The following is a 15,491-nucleotide window of genomic DNA, read 5'->3' as shown; positions in this document are numbered from 1 at the left end:
ATTATGGTGCTATTGACCGAGATGCAAAAAGCAAGCCCCCTGTAAAGATGGGCCAATTTTGTGGGTGACCAAATTTATATTTATTTTGTCATTTTTCCATTTGGGGGGTACAATCTTTAAATGAAAATAATTTCATATATTCAGATCATATCACATTTTATTTATTATTCTCCATATATCTATTGATGTTGTACATTCAAAAAATATTCTAAAATGTTCAAATTGGATTCTCCTGTACTTTGAACTCTTGTACTTTTGAATAAATTCAAAAGCACCTTGAGATGGACTCTTCTGATAATATTGTAATGCATTAGACTTTTAATCACACTGTTGATCTCAACTGTGCCATAGAAGTTAATGATTTATCCATGCCAAAAGCAAGAGTGGTTCTATCTCACCAAGGCACATATGCTGAACATGAGTTATTAAATAAAATAAATGCTTGCGTGTTCTTTCCCTTTACACATTACCTGAACATCAAATTCTGCCCCTGGGGTGCCTTCTCTCTCTACATGGCACCCTCCCATCAGAGCATCCCTGCTGGAATCCTGTCACGCTATTCCCACTTACCTCTCTCTCGATCTCACCCAAATCCTGCCTGTCCCACCGGCATCTCTACCCAACTCTCTCCACAAACCGCTCTATTTTGTCTAAATTCTACCATGTACCCATGCCGTGCCTGCCTGCCAGTATCTCTCTCTATCTTACCATGTGCCCATGCCGTGCCTGCCTGCCAGTATCTCTCTCTATCTTACCATGTGCCCATGCCGTGCCTGCCTGCCAGTATCGCGCTTTATCCTACCATGTACCCATGCCGTGCCTGCCAGTACCTCTCTATCCTCTGGAAGTTCCACTCACCCACAGTTTCATAGGCAGGACGGCCAAAGACAGCAGAACAGCCAGAGTGAAGAAGAAATCAAACACCACAAATAGAGACATCCCACTGCAGACTCGTACTGCACACTGTCCGTGTATGTGTGTGTGTATCTGTGTGGTGGTGGATGGATCTGTACCTTGAGACTGTTGTAGGCCAGGTCCTCACTCTCTTGCTCCGACGTAGTCTTTGGCTCAATTCCCTAAGAGAGATTGTAAATCGTAATCATTCCACTTCAGGTTGATAAGGCGGAGGCAGGCCACTATTGTGCAATGTTATTACACAAGCACCAAGTTTGAGGATCACGATCCTGATCTTAAACTTAAAGGTATTCAAGACAAAATCTTTTTAAGGTCAAAAGTTCAACCTGCAGTAAAAGCAGAAACTTCTGTGTAGGTATTTTAGAAGTATACAAAAATAAGTAAGAAAATAACTACACTAGGCAATGCTAGGTAAAGCTCCGCCTTATCTCAGTTCACTGGTCACGATGGCAACACCCATCCGTAGCACGCGCTCCAGCAGGTGTATCTCACTGATCATCCCTAAAGCCAACACCTCATTTGGCCGCCTTTCGTTCCAGGTCTCTGCTGCCTGTGACTGGAACGAATTGCAAAAATCGCTGAAAATCCCATTTTTACCTACCTCATCCCCATACTGTTTTTATTTATTTATTTTTCTGCTCTTTTGCACACCAATATCTCTACCTGTACATGACCATCTGATCATTTATCACTCCAGTGTTAATCTGCAAAATTGTAATTATTCGCCTACCTCCTCATGCCTTTTGCACACAATGTATATAGACTCCCCCTTTTTTTCTACTGTGTTATTGACTTGTTCATTGTTTACTCCATGTGTAACTCTGTGTTGTCTGTTCACACTGCTATGCTTTATCTTGGCCAGGTCGCAGTTGCAAATGAGAACTTGTTCTCAACTAGCCTACCTGGTTAAATAAAGGTGTTCTCAACTAGCCTACCTGGTTAAATAAAGGTGTTCTCACCTGGCCTACCTGGTTAAATAAAGGTGTTCTCAACTAGCCTACCTGGTTAAATAAAGGTGTTCTCACCTGGCCTACCTGGTTAAATAAAGGTGTTCTCACCTGGCCTACCTGGTTAAATAAAGGTGTTCTCACCTGGCCTACCTGGTTAAATAAAGGTGTTCTCACCTGGCCTACCTGGTTAAATAAAGGTGTTCTCAACTAGCCTACCTGGTTAAATAAAGGTGTTCTCAACTAGCCTACCTGGTGAAATAAAGGTGAAATCAAACAAAAAGACTGAGACATGGGCCCACCTTGCAGTTAACCTGGTCCTCCATCTTTTCCAGGTTGACTTGCAGTCTCTTCCTCTCCTGTTCCAGCTCTCTAACACGCTTCTGCAGCTTCATGAACACACCAATGTCCATTGCTGCCTTCTCCACTCCCATCTCCTGCAGGGTGACAATATCAGGTCACAACAAAAAACTAGTACAAGTAACTATGTACAGACGGTATAAGGCTGTATAAGACTGGTTCATACTAGTTAAGAGGTCTTACCTCTACGAGCTGGATTGCATCGTCAGTGTCTCCCAACTCCGAGGTAGAAATGGAAGGATAGTTGGAGTCAGACTCCAGGCTGCTCTGAGTAGAATTGTTTCTCTTGTGGCCAGGTTGGAACTGAAGGGTAGGAGGAGACAGGGGACCATTGGACATCTATCTTGGCATAAGACACTTACATACATACACAGGCACACACATACTTTGGCCTCCTGTAGGTTGTCATATCTCTGCTCCAGTCTGGAGAACTCCCTGAGCAGGTTCTGGTAGCGCTGCCTCTCCTCATCCAGCTCTGCCTGGACCCGACCCACACTCTGGGATGCACTGCTCTCCTGGTCTGTAACACAGACACACAGGACCAGTCCACAATCATTTTCATTCACTTCCAACTGAGTCTCTTCAGTCGGCCTGTCTGGGCTATACTCGGCCTTGTCTCAGGATGGTAAGTTGGTGGTTGAAGATTTCCCTCTAGTGGTGTGGGGGCTGTGCTTTGGCAAAGTGGGTGGGGTTATATCCTTCCTGTTTGGCCCTGTCCGGGGGGTGTCCTCGGATGGGGCCACAGTGTCTCCTGACCCCTCCTGTCTCAGCCTCCAGTATTTATGCTGCAGTAGTTTATGTGTCGGGGGGGCTAGGGTCAGTTTGTTTATCTGGAGTACTTCTCCTGTCCTATTCGGTGTCCTGTGTGAATCTAAGTGTGCGTTCTCTAATTCTCTCCTTCTCTCTTTCTTTTTCTCTCTCGGAGGACCTGAGCCCTAGGACCATGCCCCAGGACTACCTGACATGATGACTCCTTGCTGTCCCCAGTCCACCTGGCCATGCTGCTGCTCCAGTTTCAACTGGCCTGGGCCCTAGGACCATGTCCCAGGACTACCTGACATGAGGACTCCTTGCTGTCCCCAGTCCACCTGGCCATGCTCCTGCTCCAGTTTCAACTGTTCTGCCTTACTATTATTCAACCATGCTGGTCATTTATGAACATTTGAACATCTTGGCCACATCTTGGCCACGAACATCTTGGCCACCCCACATATGCTCTCTCTAATTCTCTCTTTCTTTCTCTCTCTCGGAGGACCTGAGCCCTAGGACCGTGCCCCAGGACTACCTGACATGATGGCTCCTTGCTGTCCCCAGTCCACCTGACTGTGCTGCTGCTCCAGTTTCAACTGTTCTGCCTTATTATTATTTGACCATGCTGGTCATTTATGAACATTTGAACATCTTGGTCATGTTCTGTTATAATCTCTACCCGGCACAGCCAGAAGAGGACTGGCCACCCCACATAGCCCGGTTCCTCTCTAGGTTTCTTCCTAGGTTTTGGCCTTTCTAGGGAGTTTTTCCTAGCCACCGTGCTTTTACACCTGCATTGTTTGCTGTTTGGGGTTTTAGGCTGGGTTTCTGTACAGCACTTTGAGATATCAGCTGATGTACGAAGGGCTATATAAATAAATGTGATTTGATTTGATTTGATTCTTTTACACTGAACAAAAATATAAATGCAACACACAACAATTTCAACAATTTTACTGAGTTACAGTTCATATAAGGAAATCAGTCAATTTAAATAAATAAATTAGGCCCTAATCTATGGATTTCACAAGACTGGGAATATAGACGTGCATCTGTTGGTCACAGAGACACTACATGACCAAAAGTATGTGGCCACCTGCTCGTCGAACATATCATTCCAAAATCATGGCCATTAATATGGAGTTGGTCCCCTCTTTGCTGCTATAATAGCCTCCACTTGTCTGTAAAGGCTTTCCATTAGATGTTGGAACATTGCTGCGGGGACTTGCTTCCATTCAACCACAAGAGCATTAGTGAGGTCGGTAATGATGTTGGGCAATTAGGCCTGGCTCGCAGTTGGCGTTCCAATTATACCAAAGGTGTTCGATGGGGTTGAGGTCAGGGCTCTGTGCAGGCCAGTCAAGTTCTTCCACACCGATCTCGACAAACCATTACTGTATGGACCTATCTTTGTGCACAGGGGCATTGTTGTATTGAAACAGGAAAGGGCCTTCCTCAAACTGCTGCCACAAAGTTAGTAACACAGAATCGTGTAGAATGTCATTGTATGCAGTAGCGTTAAGATTTCCCTTCACTGGAACTAAGGGGCCTAGCCCGAACCATGAAAAACTGCCCCAGACCATTATTCCTCCTCCACCAAACTTTACAGTTAGCACTGTGTATCGGTGAAGGTAGCATTCTCCTGGCATCCGCCAAACCCAGATTCATCCGTCTGACTGTCAAATCATCACTCCAATGGCGGCAAGCTTTACACCAGCCGACGCTTGGCATTGCGCATGGTGATCTTAGGCTTGTGTGCGGCTGCTCAGCCAAGGAAACACATTTCGTGAAGCTCCCGGCGAACAGTTCTTGTGCCGACGTTGCTTCCGGAGGCAGTTTGGAACTTGGTATTGAGTGTTGCTGCCAAGGACAGACAATTTTTACATGCTATGCGTTTCAGAACTTGGTGGTCCCGTTCTGTGAGCTTGTGCGGCCTATCCCTTCGTGGCTGAGCTGTTGTTGCTCCTAGACGTTTCCACTTCACAATAACAGCACTTACAGTTTACCGGGGCAGCTCTAGCAGGGCAGGAATTTGATGAACTGACTTGTTGGAAAGGTGGCATCCTATGACGGTGCCACACTGAAAGTTACTGAGCTCTTCAGTAAGCCCATTCTACTGTGAATGTTTGTCTATGGAGATTGCATGGCGGTGTGCTTGATTTTATAGACCTGTCAGTAACAGGCCTGGCTGAAATAGCCGGATCCACTAATTTAAAGAGGTGTCCACATACTTTTGTATATATAGTGTAGCTTTAAAAAAAAGGTAGGGGCGTGGATCGGAGAACCAGTCAGTATCTGGTGTGACCACCATTTCCCTCATGTAGCACTACACATCTCCTCCACATAGAGTTGATCAGGCTGGTAATGGTGGGCTGTGGAATGATGTCCCACTCCTCTTCAATGACTGTGTGAAGTTTCTGGATATATGCGGGAACTGGAACACGCTGTCATACACATCAATCCAGAGTGGAAGTCGACCGATTAATCGGAGTGGCCGATTAATTAGGGCCGATTTCAAGTTTTCGTAAAACAATCGGAAATCAGTAATTTTGGGCACCGATTTGGCCGATTTTTTTGTTTTTGTTTTTTGTTACAGCTTTATTTAATCTTTATTTAACTAGGCAAGTCCGTTAAGAACACATTCTTGGCGGCCTAGGAACGGTGGGTTAACTGCCTCGTTCAGGGGCAGAACGACAGATTTTCACCTTGTCAGCTCAGGGGATCCAATCTTGCAACCTTACAGTTAACTAGTCCAACGCTATAACGACCTGCCTCTCTCGTTGCACTCCACAAGGAGACTGCCTGTTACGCGAATGCAGTAAGCCAAGGTAAACTTGCAGTAAGCTAGCATTAAACTTATCTTATAAAAACAATCAATCATTCTGCCTACTAGATATTATCTATCGTGTCCTGCGTTGCATATAATCTGACTGAGCATACAAGTATCTAGGTATCTAACTGAGCGGTGGTAGGCAGAAGCAGGCGTGTAAACATTCATTCAAACCACACTTTCTTTGCGTTTTGCCAGCAGCTTTTCGTCAAGCATTGTGCTGTTTTTGATTTCAAGCCTATCAACTCCCGAGATGAGGCTGGTGTAACCGAAGTGAAATGGCGCTCGTTAGCGCGTGCTATAATAGCGTTTCAGATGTCACTCGCTCTGAGCCTTGGAGTGGTTGTTTCCCTTGCTCTGCATGGGTAACACTGCTTCGAGGGTGGCTGCTGTCGTTGTGTTCCTGGTTCGAGCCCAGGGAGGAGCGAGGAGAGGTACGGAAGCTATACTGTTACACTGGCAATACTAAAGTGCCTATAAGAACATCCAATAGTCAAAGGTTAATGAAATACAAATTGTATAGAGGGAAATAGTCCTATGATTCCTAAAATAACTACAACCTAAAACTTCTTATCTGGGAATATGAAAGTCTCATGTTAAAAGGAACCACCAGCTTTCATCTTTTCTCATGTTCTGAGCAAGGAACTTAAACGTAAGCTTTCTTACATGGCACATATTGCACTTTTACTTTCTTCTCCAACACTTTGTTTTTGCATTATTTAAACCAAATTTAACATGTTTCATTATTTATTTGAGGCTAAATTGATTTTATTGATGTATTATGATTTTTCAACACCGATACCGATTATTGGAGGACCAATAAAGCTGATAAATGGCACGACAATGGGCCTCAGGATCTTGTCACGGTATCTCTGTGCATTCAAATTGCCATCGATGAAATGAAATTGTGTTCGTTTTCTGCAGCTTATGCCTGCCCATACCATAACCCCACCATGGGGCACTCTGTTTGTTGACATCAGCAAACTGCTCGCCCACATGACGCAATTCACCCGGTCTGCCATCTGCCCAGTACAGTTGAAACCGGCATTCATCTGTGAAGAACACACTTCTCTAGCGTGCCGGTGGCCATCGAAGGTGACATTTACCCACTGAAGTCGGTTACAACGTTGAACTGCAGTCAGGTCAAGACCCTGGTGAGGATGACGAACACACAGATGAACTTCCCTGAGAATGTCTGGTAGAAAATGTCAGAAACATTCTTCAGTTGTGGAGCTCTTGGGCTGGCGTGGTTAGTGTGGTCTGTGGTTGTGAGGCCGGTTGGACGCTGGAGGCAGCTTATGGTTGAGAAATTAACATTACATTCTCTGGTAACAGCTCTGGTGGACATTCCTGCAGTCAGCATGTCAATTGCACACTCCCTCAAAACAACTGTGGCATTGTGCTTTGTGACAAAACTGCACAATTTGGAATGGCCTTTTATTGTCCTCAGCACAGGGTGCACCTGTATAATGATCATGCTGTTTAATAAGCTTATTGATATGCCACACCAGAGGAAGGCCCCAAAACATTGTCCAAGACTCCAGTCACCCAAGTCATAGACTGTTCTCTCTGCTAAACACGGCAAGCGGTACCAGGGTGCCAAGTCAAGGTCCAAAAGGCTCCTTAACAGCTTCTACCAGCAAGCCATAAGACTGCTGTACAATTAATCAAAATGGCCACACGGACTATTCACATTGACCCCCCTTACTTTTTACACTGCTGCTACTCGTTGTTTATTATCTATGTATGGTCACTTCACCCCTACCTACATGTACAAATTAACTCAACTAACCTGTACCCCCGCACATTGACTCAGTACCGGTACCCCCTGTATATAGCCTCAATATTGTAATTTTATTGTGTTACTTATTACATTTTTTTTTATACTTAAGTTTATTTTGTAAATATTTTCTTTATGGAGGAGTGTTCCTGTGGCGGAACCAAATCAGCGGAAATGTTAGAGCGCCACCTATAGTTTTTGATAAAACTCAAACTTTCATTAAAACACACATGCAAGGTACTGAATTAAAGCTACACTCGTTGTGAATCTAGCCACCAAGTCAGATTTGTAAAATGCTTTTCGGCGAAAGCATGAGAAGCTATTATCTGATAGCATGCACCCCCCTAAATACCGCAACGTCACCTAAACAACAGATTTTGCGGTAGCGGGCGCTACCCAAAACGCAGAAATAAAATATAAAACATTCATTACCTTTGACGAGCTTCTTTGTTGGCACTCCTATATGTCCCATAAACATCACAATTGGGTATTTTTCCCGATTAAATCTGTCATTGTATAGCCAAAATGTCATTTGCTGGAAGCCGGTCTGATCCAGGAAAATGCCCCTTTCCAAGACGCAACGTCACTTTTTAAAATTACAAAAGTTGCCTATAAACTTTTACAAATCACTTCAAACTACTTTTCTAAACCAACTTTAGGTATTAGTAAACGTTAATAATCTATAAAATTGATCACGGGGCGATCTGTATTCGATAGCAGCAAGTCTTGAAATCATCGTCCATGTTTTTAATTTCACAACATCCTGTGGTGAGCCTAAAACAGGAAGGGCCAATACGTCATCTAACCAAGGATAAAGCAGACTTGAAATGCCAGTACTGGCGACATCGTGTGGAAGCTGTAGGCGTTTACAGGGCATCCTCATTTATTTTCATTCGCCTTAGACAATACATTGAATGGCGGATGAATATTTGTTTTGTGTGTTTGGTAAACAGTTTTACCAGGGATTTTTACTCCTAAACACGTTCTGTTATAGCCACAGACACGATTTAACCAGTTTTAGAGACTTCAGAGTGTTTTCTATACACACATACTTATCATATGCATATACTATATTCCTGGCATGAGTAGCAGGACTTTGAAATGTTGCGTGATTTTTAACAAAAAGCTGCGAAAATTCGCATCATCCCTACTATTTCTTGAACTGCATTAGGCTTTTTTAAATGTATTTTTTTACCTTTATTTAACTAGGCAAGTCAGTTAAGAACAAATTCTTATTTTCAATGACGGCCTAGGAACAGTGGGTTAACTACCTGTTCAGGGGCAGAACGACAGATTTGTACCTTGTCAGCTCGGGGGTTTGAAAGTAAGCATTTCACAGTACGGTCTACACCTGTTGTTTTTGGTGCAGGTGGATGGATTATCTTGGCAAAGGAGAAATGTTTACGAACAGGGATGTAAACAAATTTGTGCTTTGTGGGCATAGGGACATTTTTCGGGTTATTTTATTTCAGTGTATGAAACATGGGACCAACACTTTACACGTTGCGTTGATATTTTTTGCTGTGTACTATTGCTCAATTGCTGTCCTTTAGATGAGCCTCCAATTCAGTTAAGGCAGTGACCAGAAAACAAGCCATCACTAAGTTACAATACACTTCATTAGAGGTATTGAATATCAACTCACCACCATTTCATGTGTTCATTTTAGGGATAGATGATGTATTGCCATGATTCCAGATAACTGCTGATGCAGTCTTTTCTATCTGCTGCCCCCCCCCACCGGCTCAGTTCCATATCACACAGCCTCTCTCTCTCTGAAGATATGGCCGCAATACAATATGACAGGGGAATTAAACAGAGATTGAAGAGGCTCTATTAGTTTCATGATCTGAAACCTACCCTTGCATGCGTTATTTGAATGTATATATCATCTTTATATGCTCTGGTGGGCGGTCTGATGACTCTTTTCATCCCCATGGTTCCTAAGAGGCCCATATCACACTATGAGGGACTGAATAAAAAGGCAAAATGACTGGGATCATAGTATGTTGCTACTGAACTGATAATGTGAGACATTAATAACAGGGGTTCTCTGGTATGTAACATCCCTAGCTCAATATCATTACACCAGCCTGGACAAAATGCTGGTCTAACTGCTAGTAGAAAAGAAAAAGCACAATAATGTTAAAGTACACAGTGCTATAGCGCTCAACCCAAGGGGACCCCAGAGAACCTATTAGTAACACTGCAGATAAAGAGAGCAGATTAGACCAATAACTCTACTCTGCCTCTGGCTAGCTATTTCAATTTCCACCAGAGAAGACTGTCCGGACGCTGGTGATATTATTACGAAAAATGATCTCCTTTCATTAACTGCTCTGTGATGAAATCTCCTGGTTGAAGTATTGCACATGGCCTTCAGATAAGAGAGGGCAGTGGTAATGTTCAGAGATGATGATGCTGTAAACCATAAGTAACTTGTTATTGACAAAAAGAAGTCCATTGACAAAGGATTTCAAATATCTAACTATCAATAGTCTACCTATAATACCTGACTTTAGCACATATACAGATAGATATTTCAAAGCTAATAGGTGACACTTCCCCACGTGCACCCAGTGATAAACAATGGCTGACTCCAGTCTCAGGTTAAACAGTTAATTTTTTAAGTCTCACATTGCTGCTGCATAACTTGATGCAGTTTCTGCTTCTCTCGTCCAACTTCCAAACAGAAACCTCTCTTGTGTGGGGAAACAAGCCATCCCTCCCTTCAGGGCAGGGTTAGCAGTCTGCAGGGCTAACTGTGAGTCTACCATTTTACCTTCAACCACTCCTGTACATCAGCTAATCACTGTGGCGCTATCGTTTCCCTTTTAGGGGTTTGAAGAGTGTAGGACATATAAAAAGCACTCACCTTCCGTGCTCTTGGAGTGGTGCAGAATCCTTCGGTTCATCTCCTCCTTTTCACTCTTCAGCATAGAATTCTCCCTGTCCAGTTCCTCCACTCTCTAAGAAATACAAAAAAAAGAACAAGAGCTTGAATAAAATAAAGAAATAGAGACATTAGAAGGTGCTGGTTGGCCAGTTCAAGAGCAGTTGATTTTGTTTAACCTATTTTCATTTGCTACTTCAATCCGTGGGGAACCTTGAAACACAATAGATGCTACATACTTTAAAGGTCCTCTACAAGTGACCAACAAGTATTTTGTTTGTTTCTCTTTAAGTGACTTGAATCTGTAGTTCCTGTGTGTGAGGCTCTCATAGTGATGTCAGACAGAGCTAGAGAGCCAGGGACAGCCCCTGCATTGTGACAAAATGGCCGACTCGAAGAGAAGAGAATCAAAGGGCCAAAGAGGGGCGTCCATTACCACTGGGGCACTGCAAAAGCGCACACCCAATGTACATAACAATGGCTTTCTTAATTCCTGTCAGGAGGCCAAAACAATACAAAAATATATGCATTGTATCACTTTCAGGTCAGTAGGAGAACACTGATACAGTCCAATTAAATCCAATTAAATCCATTGTGAGATTGTTAGAGGAAATCCCTTGAGAATCAGGTGTTTTACATTCAGTAAAAACGCTGCTACAAGCATTTTCTGGAGCTACTCAGGCACTTAATGGCTGTTTTCACCAACGCGTTTCAGAAAGATAGGTTTTGTTCATTCGACAGAAGGTTCAGTAGTCCAATAACTCTGAATGATGTAAATGAACAGAGAAAGATGGCAACCTGTCTGCTAATCAGAAAAAGGGCTGCTTGAGGTACTGCACAACTGCCATTCATCCTAGTTCATGTGGATGCAGAGGATTGCTCTCTTCAACACTTTAACAGCATACAAAATCCCAACTATTTGTATTTATTAGGGATCCCCATTAGCTGCTGCCAAGGCAACATCTACTCTTCCTTGGGGAACATATTAAAGCACTTACATTACATATAAAACAAAAGATAAAACAGTGACAGCCTTGTAAAAAGAAAATGTACTTTCGCCCCTTTAGTGATTGATAGCTCACCTGTTCCAGTCCCATCTTCTCGTTGCTGTGCTTCTCCTCCAGCTTCTTCATGTGGGCGTGTGCTTCCTGGAGCTCAGCCCTGAGCTTCTCCAGCTCATCCTGAAGAGAGGTCAGCTGACTGCCATCTCCCTGGCGACTCCGCATCATCTCCAGCTCCTTCTGCAGCTTGTTCACCTCTGAGCCCAGGGAGGCTTTGGCCACCACCAGCTGCTCATTCTGAGTCTTCAGATCATTGGTCTACACAGTGAGACAGGAGAGAGAGCTCTGGTTACTAATATGGGACATCAATTTCAAATCAATCACTTTTTAACATAATTTACAGATAGTTTAGTCTAGCTAAACGGTTTTAGCTGTGTAAAAATATGACTGCAAATGGAAATGAATATTGTGCCAAAATATTGTCCTTTCATTGAGCCATCTTTGCATTATAGCACTCATTGTGTAGGCTACTAGCCTTATACTGTACTTCTACAACGTGGGTAGAACCATGGTTCTTTGACTGTACCTGGTCATCCATCTTCCTCTGCAGCTGGACGATCTTGTTCTCCATGCCCGTGTTGAGCTTCTTCAGATGTTGAGCGGACCTCGCTTCAATCTTCAGCTGTTTCAGCTCCCGCTTGGCTCGCATGCGGCGGTAGGCACACTGGATGGTGATGGCGGCGTTCCGTGCCCGCCTGAACTTCCTCCTGGTGAGCCAGCCTCGGACATGCTTCTGGATGATCATGGCTTTGTGGTGCAGAAGGAACTGCGGAGGTGGAGAAGGGAGGTAGATAGCAGAGACAAGGAACCATTTATTATACTGTACAATCAATGTGATGGGAAATATGTAGGTAACTTCAGAATTCCCCGTCGGAGAAATTCTAGAGATCTCAATCCAAAAGGAATCTAGTGTATCTGAGAAGGCACCATAGAATGCAGCATTTCTGCAAGGTCCGCCTGATCACATTCCATTTCAAATCGGAGGCACGTCGTCTCCAATTTTCAAGTCACACAAACTGGACAACAAGTCCAACACTGAGTCATCTTCTCAATGAACACTTTACTCCTGATAGATCGCTAACATGTTTCAACAAACCGTCATTCTTTTACCAAACTTTGCATCTGCAATGTTCTTAAAGTGTTTTTGTCCAATTTTCAGTGGATTTATTAAAATTAGTCCTTGTGCAGAGTTGAATGATTTGTTTAACTTTGCAATCATTGGTTTTTGTTTGGTATACAGTTGAAGTCGGAAGTTTACATACACCTTAGCCAAATACTTTTAAACTCAGTTTTTCACAATTCCTGTCATTTAATCCTAGTTAAAATTCCCCGTCTTAGGTCAGTTAGGATCACCACTTTATTTTAAGAATGTGAAATGTCACAACAATAGTAGAGAGATTTATTTATTTCAGCTTTTATTTCTTTCATCACATTCCCAGTGGGTCAGAAGTTTACATACACTCAATTAGTATTTGGTAGCATTGAATTTAAATTGTTTAACTTGGGTCAACCAATTCAGGTAGCCTTCCACAAGCTTCCCACAATAAATTGGGTGAATGTTGGCCCATTCCTCCTGACAGAGCTGGTGTAACTGAGTATGGTTTGTAGGCCTCCTTGCTCGCACACACTATTTCAGTTCTGCCCCAAAATGTTCAATGGGATTGAGGTCAGGGCTTTGTGATGGCCACTCCAATACCTTGACTTTGTTGTCCTTAAGCCATTTTGCCACGACTTTGGAAGTATGCTTGGGGTCATTGTCCATTTGAAAGACCCATTTGCAACCAAGCTTTAACTTCCTGGCTAATGTCTTGAGATGTTGCTTCAATATATGCACATAATTGTCCCTCCTCATGATGCCATCTATTTTGTGAAGTGCACCAGTCCCTCCTGGAGCAAAGCACCCCCACAACATGATGCTGGCACCTCCGTGCCTCACGGTTGGGATGGTGATCTTCGGCTTGCAAGCCTCCCCCTTTTTCCTCCAAACATAACGATGGTCATTATGGTCAAACAGTTCTATTTTTGTTTCATCAGACAAGAGAACATTTATTCAAAAAGTATGATCTTTGTCCTCATGTGCAGTTGCAAACCGTCTGGCTTTTTTTTAATGGTGGTTTTGGAGCAGTGGCTTCTTCCTTGCAGAGCGACCTTTCAGGTTATGCCGATATAGGACTCGTTTTTATTGTGGATATAGATACTTTTGTACCTGTTTCCTCCAGCATCTTCACAAGGTCCTTTGCTGTTGTTCTGGGATTGATTTGCACTTTCGCACCAAAGTACGCTAATCTCTAGGAGACAGAACACGACTCCTTCCTGAGCGATATGACGGCTATGTGGTCTCATGGTGTTTATACTTGTGTACGATTGCTTGTACAGATGAACGTGGTACTTTCAGGCGTTTGGAAATTGCTCCCAAGGATGAACCAGACTTGTGGAGGTCTACAATTTTCAGATTTCTTTTGATTTTGCCATGATGTCAAGCAAAGAGGCACTGAGTTTGAAGGTAGGCATTGAAATACATCCACAGGTACACCTCCAATTGACTCAAATGATGTCAATTAGCCTATCAGAAGCTTCTAAAGCCATGACATCATTTTCTGGAATTTTCCAAGCTGTTTATAGGCACAGTCAACTTAGTGTATGTAAACTTCTGACCCACTGGAATTATGATACAATTAATTATAAGTGAAATAATCTGTCTGTAAACAATTGTTGGAAAAATTACTTGTGTCATGCACAAAGTAGATGTCCTAACTGACTTGCCAAAACTATAGTTTGTTAACAAGAAATTTGTGGAATGGTTGAAAACGAGTTTTAATGACTCCAACTTAAGTGTATGTAAACTTCTGACTTCAACTGTACATTTTAAAGTGAAAAATTGTATCAGCATCATTATTTTAAGGTGGAATTGCCCATACAAAACCCAGGAAAAAGAAGGTGCAAAGGTGAGCCAGTGCCATGACAGGTAGTGTTGTGGTTGTAGTACCTCCTGGAAGATCCTGCGCGTTAACATGCCCCTGGTAAAGGCCTGGATGGTGACAACAGCCTGTCTCACTCTTAGATAGTCCCTCCGCTCTCTGACCATACGATACTGCTTCTGGAAGGTCAGAGCAGCGCGGGTTAGACGCAGCTGCTCCGCATACCTGAGACAGACGGGAGAAAAGACGGCAAAAAGAGGAGGAAATAAGTTACTGGCACTGATATTGCCATTTGGGATAAGTGATTCATGACGCTTTTTGTGTGATTTATCAAGAAAAATACAATTATTTGTATTGAATTGACCGGCTGCTTTGTTAGTGTAACAGAATGTAGTGTTTCTCCTCTCACCTGCGGGCCATGTATCCACGGCCATATCTCTGCAGGTTGATGGCGGACTTCCGGATCTTCTGGTAGCGGACCCTCTGCAGCCAGCCTCGCACCGTCTTCTGGATCTTGATGCAGGCGGAGCGGAACTTGTCTGCCCTCAGCTTCTCCAGGTAGGCCACCTGGCCTGCTCTGAAGAAGATCTTGGTCTTACCAAACTGGAACTTGTCTGGGTCCTGGTGAGAGAGAAAGACAGCTCCATTTTGTTTCCATTAATTCATTAACTTCAGTTCAATCAACGGAGCATCAAGGCAGTTACATCAGTGGGCATGACCAAACACAAGGTTAATTAGTTTCCACCCAGCTAAGAAATCCATTACATACTGTCCAAAGATTCAACACATTTATTAACCTGAATAAACTCCATATTCTCTTGCTCATGTACTGAGATGGAGAAAAGCAAGAAGCCAAGAGAATACCTCCCAGACTGTGCATACTTAATTCTCCATCATTCCTAAAGAGCACAGCACTATTCCTCCATCAGGACTGAAACTCATGATCTGCCTTTTTACATCTCCATTCCCCAGGTTATACATTCAAAGCTGTTTCCTCCCAACACTGGATAAGTTAACATATACTGTATCAGAACAAC

General features: G+C 43.3%; 1 protein-coding gene across 2 annotated transcripts in view; it reads right to left on the bottom strand.

Annotated features, from left to right (window-relative positions):
* LOC123999602 (unconventional myosin-Vb-like) overlaps positions 1-15,491 on the bottom strand; it is an 84,064-nt gene that overhangs the window by 18,849 nt on the left and 49,724 nt on the right. For both annotated transcript variants that reach the window (XM_046305520.1, XM_046305521.1), the window contains exons 19-27: positions 14,864-15,075; positions 14,523-14,679; positions 12,063-12,302; positions 11,558-11,794; positions 10,458-10,551; positions 2,609-2,742; positions 2,406-2,525; positions 2,165-2,299; positions 1,014-1,076 (exon numbers count right to left, since the gene is read on the bottom strand). In XM_046305520.1, coding sequence (XP_046161476.1) covers positions 1,014-1,076; positions 2,165-2,299; positions 2,406-2,525; positions 2,609-2,742; positions 10,458-10,551; positions 11,558-11,794; positions 12,063-12,302; positions 14,523-14,679; positions 14,864-15,075 — 1,392 coding nt within the window. The remainder of the gene's footprint in view (positions 1-1,013; positions 1,077-2,164; positions 2,300-2,405; positions 2,526-2,608; positions 2,743-10,457; positions 10,552-11,557; positions 11,795-12,062; positions 12,303-14,522; positions 14,680-14,863; positions 15,076-15,491) is intronic.

Source organism: Oncorhynchus gorbuscha, linkage group LG16, assembly GCF_021184085.1.
Source record: "Oncorhynchus gorbuscha isolate QuinsamMale2020 ecotype Even-year linkage group LG16, OgorEven_v1.0, whole genome shotgun sequence".
NCBI classification, from domain to species: domain Eukaryota; kingdom Metazoa; phylum Chordata; class Actinopteri; order Salmoniformes; family Salmonidae; genus Oncorhynchus; species Oncorhynchus gorbuscha.
This window is presented reverse-complemented; position numbering and strand designations above follow the sequence as displayed.